Genomic DNA, 16,931 nt, shown 5'->3' with positions numbered 1-16,931 from the left:
GGAGTACAGGATCTGTCGAAAATGTCCTGTCTAAACTGCCGTTTTTTTCTAAAAGCCCCATTTCGAAAAAAAAGCAGCGGCTGCTATTATGCAAATGAAGTGCAGGATATTTAAATCCCGGCTTCATTTGCACTTTCGAGACATCTAATTTACATCCCTCTGCCAACAGAGGGGTGTAGTTTAGACGTAGCCTGAGGCAGGATTAACTATACCCAGTCCATTCCTGACAGGTGTTAGTCTAATCTGTTTATAAAAACCTCCGTTGATAGGGTTTCCACAGCCTCCCTTGGTAACCTGTTTGAGTACTTAACCATGCTTAGTTAGAAAGTTTGTCCTAATGTCTAATCAGATTAATCTGATTACCACTTGTTCTGTCTGCAGGGGATATGCAGAACCATTAATCACATGCCTCTTTATAATGACCATTAGCAGCTGAAGATTTATCAAGTCTTCCCTACCCTAAGTGTTGTTTTGTGACAACTAAACACACCCTGTCTTTTTTAACCTTTCTTATACATCAGGTTTTCAAACATTTTGCCATTTCTGTTGCTCTTCTCTGGAGTCTCTCTAGTTTCTCCAAATCTGCCACCCCCAAAACTGGTCACAGCAGTGCCAAATAGGGCATTGCCTCCTGTGTCCTTATATAAGTCACCAATGTCAATTCAGAATATTAATATTGTTGAAACTGCATCACATTGTTGGCTCATATTTCATTTGTGATTCACTGTACCCACAGGACACATTTTGCACTATTACTGAATTGCCATTTATTCCCCATTTTGCAGTAGTGCATTTGATATTTTATTTCTTAAATGGTAGTACTATGCACTTACCTTTGTTCAATTTCATATTGTTAATTTTGGACCAATTCGTCAATTTATCAAGGTTATTTTAAATTCTAGTGTTGTTTTCCAAAGTGCTTGCAACTCCTTCCAGATTAGGCTATGTCTGGACTGCAGAGCTTTTCGGGGATACCTCCAATACAGTTTCTGAAAAAGCGGATGTGTTTTTTTGGCATCCCTGTATTCCTCTTGGAGAGAGGAATAAGGGCTGTTCCAAAAGAGGAGTTTTTTCTGAATCTGTCCCCATGTAGATGGGCCAAATTTCAGAAAAGCCTCTTTTGGGAAAAAGAGCGGAAAAAGATACGCGAATTGAGGTTCGCAATTTACGTATCTTTTTCTGACTTTTCTCAGCAGTGTAGATGTTGCCTCAGTGTCATCTGCATATTTTATAAACATACTCTCCACTTCATTATGCAAGTCATTAATGAAAATATTGAATAGTTCTTGACCCAGGATTGACCCTGTCAGACTCCGTTAGATCCACTGCCACAGTATGACAGCAAACCATCAATAAGTGCTTTTTGAGGGCTGGTCTACACAACCACTTCAGTCAATGTAACTTATATTACTCTGGGGTGTGAATATAACACCCCAAAGTGACACAAGTTATAACAACTTAAAGTGCTGTCAGCAGAAGATGCTTTCCTCCCAAAATAGCTTCTGCCTTTTCTGAAAGTAGTATAACTATACGTATGCGAGAGTGCTCTCCCATTGGCATACTGCATCTTCACCAGATGTGCTGCAGCTGTGCTAAAGTAGTGCAGTAGAGTAGACAAGACTTGAATGTGTCCTTTCTGTCAACTATTCACCCACCTGCTTTTTTGAAAGAGCGACATTACGTGATTATGCAAATGAAGCAACGGATATTTAAATCCCTGCTTCATTTGCACTTTCGACATGCTTCATTTACATCCCTCTGCCAACAGGGGGATATAGTCTAGACGTGCCCTTAGTGAACTCTGAAGCAAAATAGGCAATACATATCTCAGCCTTCTTGGTGTCATATGTTATTAGATCGCTTTTCCCTACTTCAGTAACGGACCTACACTTTACTATATCTTTCTCTTCCTCCAAATATATTTATAGAACCTCTTCTTATTAGCTTTTATGTCCCATGCTTGGTACAATTCATTTTATGCCTTCCTGATTCTGTCTTTAAATTTTTGTGCTATTCTTTTGTACTCACTCCTAGTAATTTTATCATGTTTCCATCTTTTTTGTAAGATTTCTTTTGATTTTCGGGTTTTAAAGTGTGACTGAGGTAGATATATAGTCCTCTTACTATTCTTCTCTTTTCTTTGGATCAGGATAAGCTGCAGCTTATATACACTCAGGGTACGTCTACACTACAGAGAATGATTGAAACGACTGCTGTGAATCTTCCAGGCTACGACGTCTACACTACGAGTTTTCTCGGCAAAAAATACGCCAATGAGGGACTCATTTGCATGAGTTGCGGTCTCATTTGCATATTTCCTGCTGATCCGTTTTTGCATAAAAACAAGCAGTATGGACGTTTTCATATTGCGCAAAAACCCCTTTTTCTGCAAGATCCCTCATTAGCATATTTTTGGCCGAGAAAATTCATAGTGTAGATGTAGCCCCACAGAACCCGCCCCCCCCAACCAGATTAATGTAAAAACCAAATGAAGATGTTAAAGGATCTGGCCTTTGGACAGAGTGAGACAGAGATGAATGTTTAGTATTTGCTTTATCCATTTAAATTAAGAATGGAAACCCCACTGATCTAATCACATTAATCTCCTCCCATTTCCCTTTGTTAAAAATGAAAGGTTTACCCTTCATTTTTGGGGGGGTCACGATTAAAGTTGCTACTGAAGGGGAAATTATTTTTTGCAAAATTTCTGGAGTCATTACATATTGCTCTTAAATTATATCTATCTTATCAACTGTGATATTACAGTTACTATTTTGTCAGCCAAATTTTTTAAACAATAATGTGATTATTTTTTCACTAATTCATTTTGTAAAGTTTACAATTGCTAATTTTCAGTGTGAAGTCTTTGAAAATATTTAATTATATATTCTGGATATTTTTTTAAACATCCTGACTGAATTAGGAATGAAGAAATTGCTTAACAGTGTCATTTCAAAAAGTTCTATGGTTCCCCGTCATTCATGTCCATTTTAGGATATATATACTCATAGAGGATTTGATTCTGTAGTCTTACGCAAGGAAAACTTTTCTAAAAGGCAATATTATTTGGACTACAGAATTTGGCTCTATATTTATAACAGATTCCTGTCATTTTCAGTTTCACAGAGAAAAAACAGTTTCTTACCATTTCAACCGGAAACGGCATTGTCTCAACGACTTGACTATCTGTATACTGCTTCAAAGACATTTTAACACAAGAGTTCAAAGAGAAACCTCTGAACTGCCATTCATGCTTAAATTTGACACTTTACAACTGGGCCTCAACAAAGATGCTAATTATCTTACCCATTACAAAGATAGCTTCCCAATTATCACCTCTAATATCATTAGCTCACAGACATTTACCTTCCCCCCTCATCTCCCCTCTGTTCTGAAATTTGATTTGTCCTTTAGATGTCTTCACTTTTTTTGATTGTATCCCTTTGGTATATATGGTCATGCCAATTTTCTTCCACAGTTTGATCTGAGAAAGTGGTTCTGGCCCACAAAAGCTCATCACCTAATAAACCATCTTGTTAGTCTTTAAAGTGCTGCATAGTCCTGTCTTTTGTTTCAGCTAGACCAGACTAACACAGATACATCTCTATTACTATTCATGGAACTAAGTAATTCCTTGATTTTGAAAGCTCTCTGAGAATAGTAGAATGAGGCCCAATATACCATAAAAGTGCACATATCAGGGCTGTATAACATGGCCACTTGGAAGCTTATTGTAGGGAGGGAAGTGTGATATTCTTGTTTCACAAGTATTGACCAATCCACTTTGAGCTAAAAAGTGGAATCCATGTTAGGAATATAGTGCCAATGATAAACATTTTGGATCCAATAGAGAATAATTGTACTCAGAGACCCAAACTAATTCATTACGTTATAAATCTAAATGATGCTTATAAAAATTTTAGAAGTAAAACCAGAAAAGATATTTGGAAAGTCACAGAATGCTGATGTCAAAGCCTTGAGCCCAGAGGTTATAGTATTATTACTAATTTAAATAATGTTTAAGCAGCGTTAGATGAGGCTGCAGGTGATGTCAATAGATGATACAAGTGTTCTCTGCCACACTAAAACCAATCCATCATATTTCCACTTTGACAAAGGCTTTTATTCATTTCAATGTTCTGAGCAGATACTATAGTATACTGTTGGTGCTTGTTTGATTTGCATTATGATATTGTTATATAGTCTTTCCTGTTATTTCACAGTTATTATATGAATGCCAGTGAATGTTTTCCGTGCTTTTACTTTAGACAGGAAAAATGTGAATGGCACACTTTGGCAGAATTCCAAGAAGCCTGAGAATGATTCGTACATCACAAGGCACTGTCAGCTTGAAGGTAATTGCTAAACGTATTTCAGCTGATTTTGCATTTTCCACAAAGTATTTTAAAGGGCACCTAGAAAAATTTCTCATTTTTCACCAATAATCTGTCTAAATAATTTGTCAAGCCATCTTGGGATTTACCTCCTTCCTGAAGGGGAAAAATGTAGCTTAAAAAAAAAAAAACCTAAGTACACACACTGTAGGTGATATTCACCCTGAGTCTATGCATCACAGCAGGTCCCCCAATGTAGTGTACTGTCCCTCTCACTGGATACTCACAGAGGTTAAGTCATTGGTGGACGACCTGTGGGACATGGGCCATATGTGGCTTGTCAGGTTAAGCAGCTGGTAGGCCACCAGACAGGTTGTTTACCTTGCATACACAGGTGTGGCCACCTGCAGTTCCTGTTGGCTGTGATTCACCGTTCTCAGTCAATGAGAGCTACGAGAAGTGCAAGCTGCGAGAAGCAGGAAGTCCCAGTGGCTTGTGATGCTTCCTTCAGTTCCTCTGGCCAGAAACAGTTAACCATGGCAAATGGAAGCAGCAGGAGCCATACTTGAAGATGCAATATAAACAACCTTTCAGGCAGCCTGCCAATGGCTTAGCCTGATGAACTATGTAAGGCCCACAGGCCACAGGTTGCACACCACTGAGTTAAGTTCACAGCTTCCAAAGAGACAGAACATACACTAGCCTGATGGGTTAACTGAAGAGCTGTACTTCTGTTTACTATACTACATATATATATGTAGTCAAATCAAGTTTTTAATAAAGAGCATAGATTTAAACAATTATAAGAATGGAAGACACAGCTATGGTTGCAGGTAAAACAAAACACACTTTCTTAAAACGTAACGTCAGCAGGTTACAAACTGTCTAAATGGTTTTTTCATCTATAATAAATGTGCAGAGATTTCAACCCTCTTGACTGAAGGATCCACTTCTTTCTGATTACAAGAGCTCTGATCTCTTGTGTGCCCCAGGTGGTGAGTGCCAAAATAGTTTTCTGCTTCCGCTTAGATTTCCTAAAGTCTACTGTCTCTGTTTCAAGAGCTGGGAAGGCTTCCTGGGGGTACAGGCTCCATCCCTTGTTGTGATTATTAAGCTGTCTTCCCATCCCTTCCGTTTAGCTTGATTCTTCCATCCCAAGTGCACTTGTCCTTGTTGAACCTCATCAGATTTCTTTTAGCCCAATCCTCCAATTTTTCTGGGTCACTCTGGATCCTATCCCTACCCTGCAACATAGCTACCTCTCCCTCTAGCTTAGTGTCATCTGAAAACTTGTTGAGGGTGCAACCCATCCCCTAATCCAGGTAATTAATAAAGATGTTGAACAAAACTGGCCCCAGAACCGATTGCTGGGGCACTCTGCTTGACACTGACTGCCAACCAGACACTGAGTTGTTCATAACTACCCACTGAGCCTAACAATCTAGCCAGCTTTCTATCCACCTTACAGTCTATTTATCCAATCCATACTTCCTTAACTTGCTGGCAAGAATACTGTAGGAGATCATATCAAAAGCTTTTGCTGAAGTCAAGGTATATCATATCCACAGCCTTGCCAATGTCCCCAGAGCTAGTTACCTTGTCATAGAAGGCAATCTGGTTGGTCAGGCATGACTTGCCCTTAGTGAATCCATGTTGACAGTTCCAGATCAATTTCCTCTTTTCCAAGTACTCCAAAATGGGTTCCTTGAGGATCCCCTCCATGATTTTTCCAGGGACTGTAGTGAGGTTGACAGTCTGTAGTTTCCTGGATTGTTCTTCTTCCCTTTTTTAAAGATGGGCTCTGCATTTGCCTTCTTTCAGTCATCCAGAACCTCCCCTGTTGCCACAGTTTTTCAAAGATAATGACCAATGACTCTGCATTCACATCAGACAACTCCCTCAGCACCCTTGGATGCATTAAATCTAACACCATGAATTTGTGTATGTCCAGTGTTTCTAAATATTTCTTAACCTATTTTTTCTCCACCAAGGGCTGCCCACCTTTTCCCCATACTGTGTTGCCCAGTGCAGTAGTCTGGGAGCTGACCTCATCTGTGAAGTCAGAGGCAAAAAAAGCATTGAGTACTTCAGCTTTTCCCATATCATCTGTCACTAGCTTACCTCCTTCATCCAGTAAGGGTCCCACACCTTTCCTGACCATCCTCTTATTGCTAACATGCCTGTAGAAACTTTTCTTGTTACCTCTGACATCACTTCTTAGCTGCAATTCCAGTTGCAGTTTGGCCTTTCTGATTACACTCCTGCATGCTCAAGTAATATATTTATACTTTTCCCTAGTCATCTGTCCAAGTTTCCATTTCTTTTAAGCTCTCTTTTTGTGTTTAAGCTCACCAAGGATTTCATTGCTAAGCCAGGCTGGTTGTCTACCATATTTGCTTCTCTGTAAGCCATCAGAGATGCACCCACAATCCCTACTTCCTTATCAAAGAAGTAGATGGAAGGGGAAAGGTGGTGGGAAAAATCAATTGAACATTTAATAAGTTAGAAAATATAGGAACTAGTGCTGTTCAACATCTTTATTTTTGATCTGGAAAAGAGGGTATACACTGAGGTGGCAAAGTTTTGCAGATGATACAAAATTCCTCAAAGATAGTTAAGTTTCAAGTTGACAGTGAAGGGTTACAAATGTTACAAATGGTTACAAATGGTTACAAACTGGATGACTGTGCAAAAAATGGCAGATGAAAGTCAGTGTTTATAAATGTAAAGTAATACATATATGAAAACGTGATCTAAACCATATATACAAAACCATGGATTCTAAATTAGTTGGTACCACTCAAGAAAGAGACTTTGGAATCATTGGATAGTACTCTGAAAACATCTGATTAATTTGTAGCAGTAGTCAAAAAGCCAACAACATTAGGAACCATTATGAAAGGGATAGATATTAAGATGGAAAATATCATAATGCCACTATATAAATCCATGGCACACACACGTACCTTTAATATATCACGTAGTGTCGGTTGCCCCAATTCAAAAAAAGATATATTAGAACTGGAAAAAGTAGAGGTGAAGTCAACAAAATGATTAGGAGTATGGACAGCTTCCACATGAGGAGAGAAAAAAAAAGACAGGGACTGTTCAGGCTAGAAAAAAAGACAAGTGTGTGTGTGTGTGGTAGGGGAGGGTATGATAGAGGTTTGTATAATCATGAATGGTGTGAAGAATGAAGAAGGAAGTATATTTACCCCTTAACATAACACAAGAACAAGGAATCACCCAATGGAATTACTAGGCAGCAGGTTTAAGATAAACAAAAATAAGTACTTTGTCACATAGTGCACAGTTAACCTGTGGAATTCATTACCAGGAGATGTTGTGAAGGCCAGAAGTATAAAATGTATTCAAACAAAAATTAGAAAGATTTGTGGAGGATAGTGCCATCAAAATCTATTAGCCACTGTGGTCAGAGAGGCAACCCCAGGCTCTGTTCCTAAGCTTCTGACTGGCAGATACTGGGACCACACAATGGGAAATAGATCACTCAATAATTGCCTTGTTTTGTTCATTTCCTCTGAAGTATCCAGCATCAGCCACTGTTGGAAGACACATACTGAAAGAGATGAACCATGGTCTGATCCAGTATGGCAGTTCTTATGATATTGTTCCTCATTGCTTATGCAGTTTTTGTTTCTCCTTTCTACAAAATGGGCCAATCAATTTCACAGGAATCCTAAAGGAGGCCTTTAAAGTCATATCTTTGCAAGGGATGCAACTTGAGTGTACCATGCTTTGGTAGCAAGTAGAGGAAGGGAGAAGGGGGCTGTTGATGTATGGGCTAATACTGATCTGTGTTATGGAAGGAGAACAGTGGCTGGTACAGTAGGGAACATAGAAGAAAAATATTTGTGGAGGGAATAATTGTCATTTTTCTTCAGCAGGAGCTGGTTTTTAAACAAACCAAAAAAGTTTCAATATTTTTGTAATATTTCAGAAGGTGTTGACCATCTGAGAAAAATAAGGTAGTTAGAAATGTAGTGTTGAATGGAAAGGTAGAGTTTTTCTGATCTTCTTCAGTGTCTGATGTGCTAAATATGTATTTTTTACCCTGACTAAATTCCCAAAGCATGCAAAAGAAAGCATATTATTGAAGTTGACAGGCATTACAATGGAAGAGCCGGAGCCCAGACGGATCAGGACATAAGGCTGGCAAACAAACAAAAGTCTCCCTTTATGCCTCTGCAGTACAGTTACTTCAGTGGAAGTCCCCTTCACACAGTGGTGAAAATCACGGGAAGAATATTTACAGAGCATCACTGTTAATCAAATTTTCATCCTGAACGAGATGATTGTTCAAGATCTGCAAATCTACTGCAAAATATGAACTTGTGCTAGAAGTTACAAATCATGCATCTAGGGTGACCAGGTGTGTCGTTTTCAACTAGAACACCCATTGAAAAGGGTTCCTGATGGCTCTTGTCAGCACCGGTAACCAGGCCCACCAATAGGAGGGAGAGGGAGGCAAAAGGAAAATTGCCTGGTGATTCAGCAGCCCCATTTGGAGCCCTCACCCCCTCCTGCACGATTGCCCCCAGAAAATGAGCAAGTGAACGAGGATGGGGAAAGAAAGCAACAGGGGTGGGGATGGAGTGAGCAGGGATGAAGCCAACGAAGGCCTTGGAGGAGGGGTGAGGCAAAGGTGTTCTGTTTTGTGCGAATTGCAAGTTAGCCACCCTACATATGTGGTAGACAGCACACAGTCCTCTCCCCATTTTGTGAGCATGCTCTGGATCAGGCCCTTCATGTGACTGCTCATTTAGTTTCCATAAAAGTGGATTTATCAGACTGTTGATGCAACCTGTACATATAGAGAGAGGTCAGAGAGCGGGGGTGTACTCTTCTCAGGCTGTTCACAAGGCTAGGCTCACTGGCTGTTTCTCCTAAAATGATAATCATTGTAACAATTAATAATCTTGTCATTTAAAATGTCATTACTAGCATCAGAGAAAAAAGACTGAGACAAATGGGAGAAGTTACCATCTCTCCGAACTAATGGGCCAGATCCACCTTTGCCCTGTTCTGTGTACAGTCATTTACACTATGGCAAAGTGAGTCTATGACACTATTAAGCCAGAGCCAGGCCTGCTGACGGGGCAGGACAAAGGGTCCCGGCAATTCAAAAGGGCCTGGGTCTCCAGCCTCCACTACGGTGGGGCACTGTGTGATCCAGGCAGCACTGAGGGGTGGGGGGCTGACCCTCCCTTATGCCTGATGCCACACACCCTTTCATGGAGCACAGAGCTGCCCCCCGCACCCACCCTTGCCCAGGAGCCGAGTAAGTCTGTCAGCCCCCCGTAGGTACACTGCAGTTAGCATTTACACAAATTGCTGTGAGGTATACGTATGCTGCTTGCTGGATTTTGTGTGCTCCATGGACTGCACAGGTTAGTCTGTGTTTACAGATCAGACTTGTGATGCTTTGATTATAGATTTTATGATCATGAAAGAGGATTCTAGTCACATTTGTTGCTTCTGATGACTCTTTTTTGTGGTTGTTGATGCCAAGAGATGGTAACCTCCAGGGTTTTTTTTAGCCTAAATTCAATTCATTGTGTACACCCAATAGTCCTTTGTTTAATGTATGATTCAGCTTGCAAAGTGACTATGTAAAAATAGCATCTTTGCACTTGGCAGATCTCTTTCCTCTGTGTATGTAATCATTCTGCTTACTCATAATAACAAAGTAAGATTTCCCCCTTACTTACCAGTATGGGCTCCACAGAACACAGACATCTTTTGAAGTGTGGTTGGTTTTTTGGGGGCGGGAGGGAGGTGAGAGTTGTGATTTACTTAGTTCCAAATTGCAGAGCCATCTGCTGGTTTTATTCCTGTGTTGCCACATCAAAGTCACTTGGGCTAAGGAATCATTATTGATGGGAGTGGTACCTCAGCCACAGAGAATCCAGGCTGATTTTCAGATCTCAGCTTGCGTTTGCAGGCCTGCTGATTAGAAAGAAAATAGTCTAAATGAAGGAAAATGTCATGAGGAAATGACTGGGAGGCAAGTATGGAACCCTTGAATGCCCTTTTCACTTCCAAGTAGGACTACACTTTAATCAGAGCTGGCAAAAATGTTGATTGGCACTTGAATTGGCACTGCCATTTTTCTTCAGGAGTTCTATGGGCAAAAGTGTTCACAAGAGAAACTACAACATTTTAGAAGCCATTTAAGTTCCTGATCCTGCAAATATTTAGCTAGGTGTTTATAATAAACAGTTACAGAAAAAATTCTGTCTGCTTGTATGAGCTTTGGGACCTCTCTTTCCAATGAGGAACAGATTCTTGGAGAAAAACTAGATATGCACTTGACTATATACAGGCCCATACACAGGAATTTCTTTGGTGAGGGTGCTTTCTTGTAAATGTGGACTGCAAGGGTGTGAATGCACCCCCCATATTCTCCCAAGTAAGTGGGGAAATCAGCCTCAGCCTTTCCGCAGCCAGCCAGAGCATGGGGGAGGGAGGCTTGGTCAGTGCTCTGCTCCTGCCTTCCCCTGGCTGCTGGAGTATGCTTAGTTGGGGCACCATGGTTGGGGGTGCTTTTGCACCCTTTGCACACACACACCCAAGTATGGGCCTGATATATATGTGTGAACACATGTGACAATACAGAGAAAGTAACCATTGCCCTGAAGCTTAGTCTAAAAGTGAACTTTTAAAATGTCAGTCAAAGCCTGAAGGGAATGCTGAAAAATTTAAGGAAAAAACCAACAAGAACAAATTTGCCAAGCTAGTGTGAATGGGTTTGAAGAAAGTGGGTCAGATTTCAGGAAGGGTCAAGCTTCTACTGGACAAACACAAAACTCTGATCATGAAGCGCTATAACTCTGCCTGCCTGTTGTATCATTCATTGCTATCAAAGCAGACCCTTTTGCAGAGCACTAGCAAGAAACCATCCACTAACATGCATGTAACATACATGTTTAGCTTGAGCCACCTCCATTTCCAGGGAAGGGCTGCTGGCAGGATTTGTCTGCGTGTTGTCTTTCATTTTGGAACTAACTCTTTCCTTTGGTTTGCATCATGGCATGCTATTTTATCTGTGAAATAGTTAAGGTTGCACTCATCTATTTGCCTAAGGCCTTACAGGATATGGAGGTGGGTAGCTCCAAAAAGTATTGGTTATGTAAGGTTTGATCTTGGGGTTGGTTGTGAGTGCAGAGATGATGCTGAATTTGTAACTGGTTTGCACAGAACTTTTAATTGTTTATCAAAAGCACCTAGAACTTGGGCTAGATCTTCTTATTTGTTGGTAAGTTAAAATATGCATGGCAAAATGTAATGCCTTCCATTAAAGCTTTTGTTTAGGGGCAAAATCAGTTACACATATTTGACTGTAATGAAGTGTAAAATTGAATATCATGGGCCATACAAAATGTATCCCTAAAATGAGAGTCACAAAATCCACATGTATATGCTTAAGTGGCTTGATTTTCAGAAGTGCAGTCCCTAAGAACTTCCCAGTTAAAAAAATATTCCCCTCATGTGAGCATATTTTAGGCTCTGATCATACCCTCGCTTTCACATGTGATAATCTTGATACACAAGTGGTCCCATTGAATTCAATCACAAACTTAAGTGTTTGTAGGAGCTACCTTTTAATTAGCTCATAGGAAAGTGCAATTAGATTGAATTCTAATCGCACATGGCCAGATCCTGAAGGTCTTATTCCAAGTTGTCCCATTGCAGTCAGTTAGAGTACTTGTTTTGTAAGGTGCTGCTCAACAGGAATCAATGTGACAAAGTCTATCCTGAAATGAATGGAGCTTATCATAAGACAAGAAAAATCCTCCTAACCAACTTGTACAAACTTTGAGGTCTGTGAGGGGGTCACTCACCACCGTAGCGGGGGTCCGTCATCTGGCCCCGGAATCAGTCCATTCCGCCCGCACCGGCCTCCGCTCACGTGGCGTTTCCCCTCTGGAATCTTCTAGTCGCGTTGCTCTCTTCGCCACACTGCCCTCCGGCAGTGCCCAAGTCACTCGCTCTGAGCCCCCCTTCCGGGGGATTGGTGTCTCTCCAGCAGGCCTTGCCACAGGCCTAGCAGGCTGGCCGGTTGGCTGTCCGAGCGCCCTGGCCCAGCCTGACTCTCTAGCCCTGCCCTAGCTCCAGAGAGCGTCCTGCTCCCTCGGCAGCCAGGCTCACGGCCTTGCCACAGGCCTAGCAGGCTGTCTGGTTGGCTGTCCAAGCGCCCTGGCCCAGCCTGACTCTCTAGCCCTGCCCTAGCTCCAGAGAGCGTCCTGCTCCCTCGGCAGCCAGGCTCACGGCCTTGCCACAGGCCTAGCAGGCTGTCTGGTTGGCTGTCCAAGCGCCCTGGCCCAGCCTGACTCTCTAGCCCTGCCCTAGCTCCAGAGAGCGTCCTGCTCCCTCGGCAGCCAGGCTCACTCTCCCTTGGCTGAAGCAGCCCTGCCCTTTTATAGCCCCCAGCTGGGCCTTAATTGGCCAACGCCACCCAGCTGGGCTGAACTCCCCGGGCCTGCTCCAGGCTGGGGTTTGGCTCTTAAGGGGCCAGTACAGGGCAGCTGCCCTGTTACAAGGTCATTCTTGCCCAGAATTAAGGTTTTTTTCCTAAAGCTTAATCCCACTAATGTCAATGAAAATGGAATCAGCACTCTCTGTCCCTGCCCCTGCCCCATTAAATTCAGTGGGAGCTTTTCCACTGACTTCTGGGAAAGTGGGTTCAAGATGTAGTTTTTCACATAAATCACCTGCTCATCTATTGGCTGTCACTATAGAAAGCTCATAGCTTTCACAGGTCAATGTCATGGTGTCCTGAAAAGAACAAAATACAAAGATTGGCCTTTTGAAAACACTTCTTATAGTTCAAAGGAAGAAAGATCTTGGATTGTAGGAATTGTTTTTGCTGAGAGCCATAATTTCCGCATAAATATTTCGTACTCCGAAGCTGTAAAAATTGGGATGCGCAAGATGCTGCTCAATAGGGATTCTGAATTAGTAAACTGAGGTGTTAAGTACAAATAAAACAACAATACATAAATGGATTTTATTTACGTGAGCTATTTTGCCAGTTTCCTTTTTAGTTTTACTTCAAATCTTCGTTATAAGAGTTCAGTTAAGTGATGTGAAATTAACTTTGGAGGGTCAAAAAATAATTAAACACATTTGGAGAGTTTCAAATTGTATATTGCCTGTAAACAAGTAACACTGTGGACTCTCAGAATTATGTAAGCAAATGTGTAATCTTTTTCCAGAGCGCAAAGAAGATTTTCTTATTGGTGATAGAATACACTTACTGCAAGGAAAAAAGATAAAAGAAACTACATGTCAGGTAAAAGAAATATGTGATGTATTCAATTTCTAATGCTGTCTTCACAAAACTAGTATATTTCCTACATTTATTCAGTATGAGTTTACCAGGATTTGACTTTATAAATTGACGTGCATCGGTATTAGGGGAGTGGAGTTTCAAGGAAGACTCAGATGATGATTTGAGTTATATGCCACTTTCATTATGCAAAGCATATGCACTTCAATGCTTTACAGACTTGTTTTTCAGAGTGACTAGATATCTGTTAAATTAGTGCACTGGAATTTTATCTGACAAGACCTATGCTAAGTGCTTAGAACAATCTTGCATACTCTACATAGATGGATGTGTCTTAATGCTTTCTGAATTTATATAAACATGTACGGTGTCTCCTGACACTCCTCTTCATAAGACTACATTAATTAGCCCACTAGTATGAGCAATTAAGGAAGTCTGACCTTTGGGCCTGCATAATAATAACATAAAAGTAGTTAACGACCTGTCAGGCTGAGGAGCAGAGTGGCTCAGGAGGAGCTGGAGTAGTTAGTGATGGCTCAGGAGTCACGAGAACTGTTCCCCCCCCCCCCCCCACTTGCTTCCAGCCTAGAATTTCCTTTCCCATTATTTTCACTTAAAGGGCCAAATCCTCATCAGGTATACGTTGATTTAGTTCCATTGATTTCAATGGAATTAGGTCAGTTTGCACAAGCTTGAGGATGTGGGCCAAAATATTACAAAGCCTGTAATGTATGAGAGAAGTTTAAAACCGATATTCAGTACCTTTCTTTTTTAAGTGCTCTCGTGCTTCTGCATACCAATAATGACCACTGTGAAAGACTCTGAGGTGAGCTTTCTCCACTGGGTCAGCCCTGCAAAGAACAGTGCCATGGGTTCTGGAATGCTACTCTTAAAAATAAAAATGAATGGTCCTGTGGCATGTTAGAGACTGACCAAAATATATAGAATCATGAGCTTTCGTGGGCAAACCCACTTCATCAGAAGAATTTGGAGACTTAAAAAGAAAGGATGTCCACAGTACAATCTCCCAAACTGGAGACAGCTGGGATGGTTCACAGGCCAGGTCAGATCCACCCTTTAACTGTGCTCTGCTCAGCAACCAAGGATCAGAGATGACATTACAGTCATTAGAAGTCAAGGAGTCCCTGCGAAGGAGAGGGAGATCAGTGACTGGATAGCTGCTTTGGTACTGGCTCCTTCTGCTTTCCCTCAGAGCCTCATCTGTGGCTGTATTGTTGGCAGGGGGAGTGGATCTTTATTTCAGTGTCTCCTACAAAAAGCAGGTCTGGGAATAGGAGTTGGCTCCCTCCCCTCTCTGTTTCTTTTATGCTTCATGGTCTCTCCCACCCTATCTTGCTGCTAAGTATTAGTAAGCTATTCCTCATCAATGTAATGGGATTTGGGGTGTGCTCCATAAATCTCCCTCTCTTCTCATCCTCATCAGTTTGGGGGGGATGTACATTACTATTCTCCTATCACAGAGCAACAGCCACTAGGTTGCCTCTTGTTGCTTCTGGGATGAATTCCTAGGGACATTTTATCAGACATCAGAACAAGAGACCAGGTTTATTTTTGCTTTGAGTCTCAGAGTCTCTTAGATGGCTTTGAATCACCACAAAAATTCTGGACCAGCATATGAAAAATGGCCTCTAATTTGGGCTGCCTCCATTGTTGTTTTGATCTCACAAAGCAAGATGGAGGGACTAGACATCTCTAAGTTTTTATGCCAGCTTGAGATCTGCAAGATCTGATTTTTTTTTCAGAGGCTGGTTTTGAAAATATTAGACTTTATGGATTTGTTTTAAAATAACAACATTTACTGGATGATTATTACCCCTTCCCCACATCTGAGAGAGTTGGTGACTGTAATAGGGTGTAGACTCATTGCCATGGTGCCTCCTGCTGGTTGCTCTAGGAATTGGCTCAGTCCAGTTGAATGTGCTGCTTTTTGGGTGACATCTTGCTTGTCATCCCTCGGCTGTCTCCTCCTTCTAGGGTCTGGACTTATGTTTCTCCTGGACCTTGGTGTCCTTTTCAGGGTATAGCTTTTAGGCTGTTCTCCTCCTTCTGGAGGGACTCAGTCTTTCACCCAACCTCCCATGACTGTGGTAAACTGCAGCCCATTGTCTAGCCCCTATTTCAGGAGCAAACTGCAATTCTTTGGCTGGCTGCTGTCTTCTGCGACCCATGGGGCAAAAGAGGGGTCCAGGCCCACATGCAGCTCTGAGCCACAGCCCAGGGACCCTCTAGCAAGCAGCCACTCCCTGCTTCTCCTATGCTCACTGGGCCACTTCCCTGTAGCCCCAGCACCTCCATCTGCCCTGTCTACCAGTAAGGCTGGAGCTACCCATGACCCTGCTGAGTACTGTTTTGTTCTTATAGACAGCCAGGCCTTCTTCCTCATGTTGCAGAGAGATACTGAACTATTCTGTGTCCCTTCTTATAGGGCCCATTTGGCCCTGATTGGCTGCTTCTCAACCTCCCCCTGGTTGTCTCCTTATAAGTCCTTTCTGCATTAGTTGGGCTCTGTGAAGCCTTCCTAGGGCTGCTTTAGCCCCTCCCAATTTGTAGTAGGGAACTGCACAAATAGAATGAGGATCAGGGTAAGATTGATGTAATTGTCTTTTTAAGTTTCTGAAATGTTGTTCTTGTTATTTTTCACTTCCACATTCTGTTCAGAAGCTGAAATGGCAGGGCCCAACATTGTGGGAATGGTAAATAGAATAAGCAAACATTTTATTATTTCTCTCAATTTTAAAAATAATGTAATGGACTTCTCTGAATGTTTTAAAAACTTGAGCCCCTCCTCAGCCTACAACCTGATGTCTGATTTTATTCTAGGACTACATGTGAAACTCTGTAAAAAATAAATGCTGGAAAAAAGAAGCTTGCAAGGGAAATAACATTTGAGGTTGAACAGCATGAATGGCTCTCCAATAATTATAGCTTACTATAAAGAGTGTCTCATGGAAGCTTTGCTCTCAGCATTTATTTTCATATCCTTGTTCTTGTTTGTTCTTCTCTGGCATCACTCACTTGATGGCTCAAACCCACTGTAGCATATTGGGAAGGATATAAAATATGAAGTAATAGTCTTTGGGCTAATACATTTTTGAAAATGTTTCATGCCTCATTTCTCACGTAAATTCTTAGGTTGCATTCAGCCTTCAAAGTGTCATTCATATTCATAAGGACAAGGGGGCTACTGTTCATTACGTTCACAGATAAGCTATAAGCACTGTCAGGCTTGCCCACCAGGGACTGCAAAAGTGTTTTCTCTATGA

At 41.6% G+C, this 16,931-nt stretch overlaps 1 protein-coding gene across 3 annotated transcripts in view; it reads left to right on the top strand.

The window, feature by feature from the left end:
* SAMSN1 (SAM domain, SH3 domain and nuclear localization signals 1) overlaps positions 1-16,931 on the top strand; it is a 396,747-nt gene that overhangs the window by 290,182 nt on the left and 89,634 nt on the right. For all 3 annotated transcript variants that reach the window (XM_075909843.1, XM_075909842.1, XM_075909844.1), the window contains 2 exons: positions 4,269-4,355; positions 13,574-13,650. In XM_075909843.1, the coding sequence (XP_075765958.1) occupies positions 4,269-4,355; positions 13,574-13,650 (164 nt within the window). The remainder of the gene's footprint in view (positions 1-4,268; positions 4,356-13,573; positions 13,651-16,931) is intronic.

This window comes from Pelodiscus sinensis, chromosome 1 (assembly GCF_049634645.1).
Source record: "Pelodiscus sinensis isolate JC-2024 chromosome 1, ASM4963464v1, whole genome shotgun sequence".
NCBI lineage: Eukaryota > Metazoa > Chordata > Testudines > Trionychidae > Pelodiscus > Pelodiscus sinensis.
This window is presented reverse-complemented; position numbering and strand designations above follow the sequence as displayed.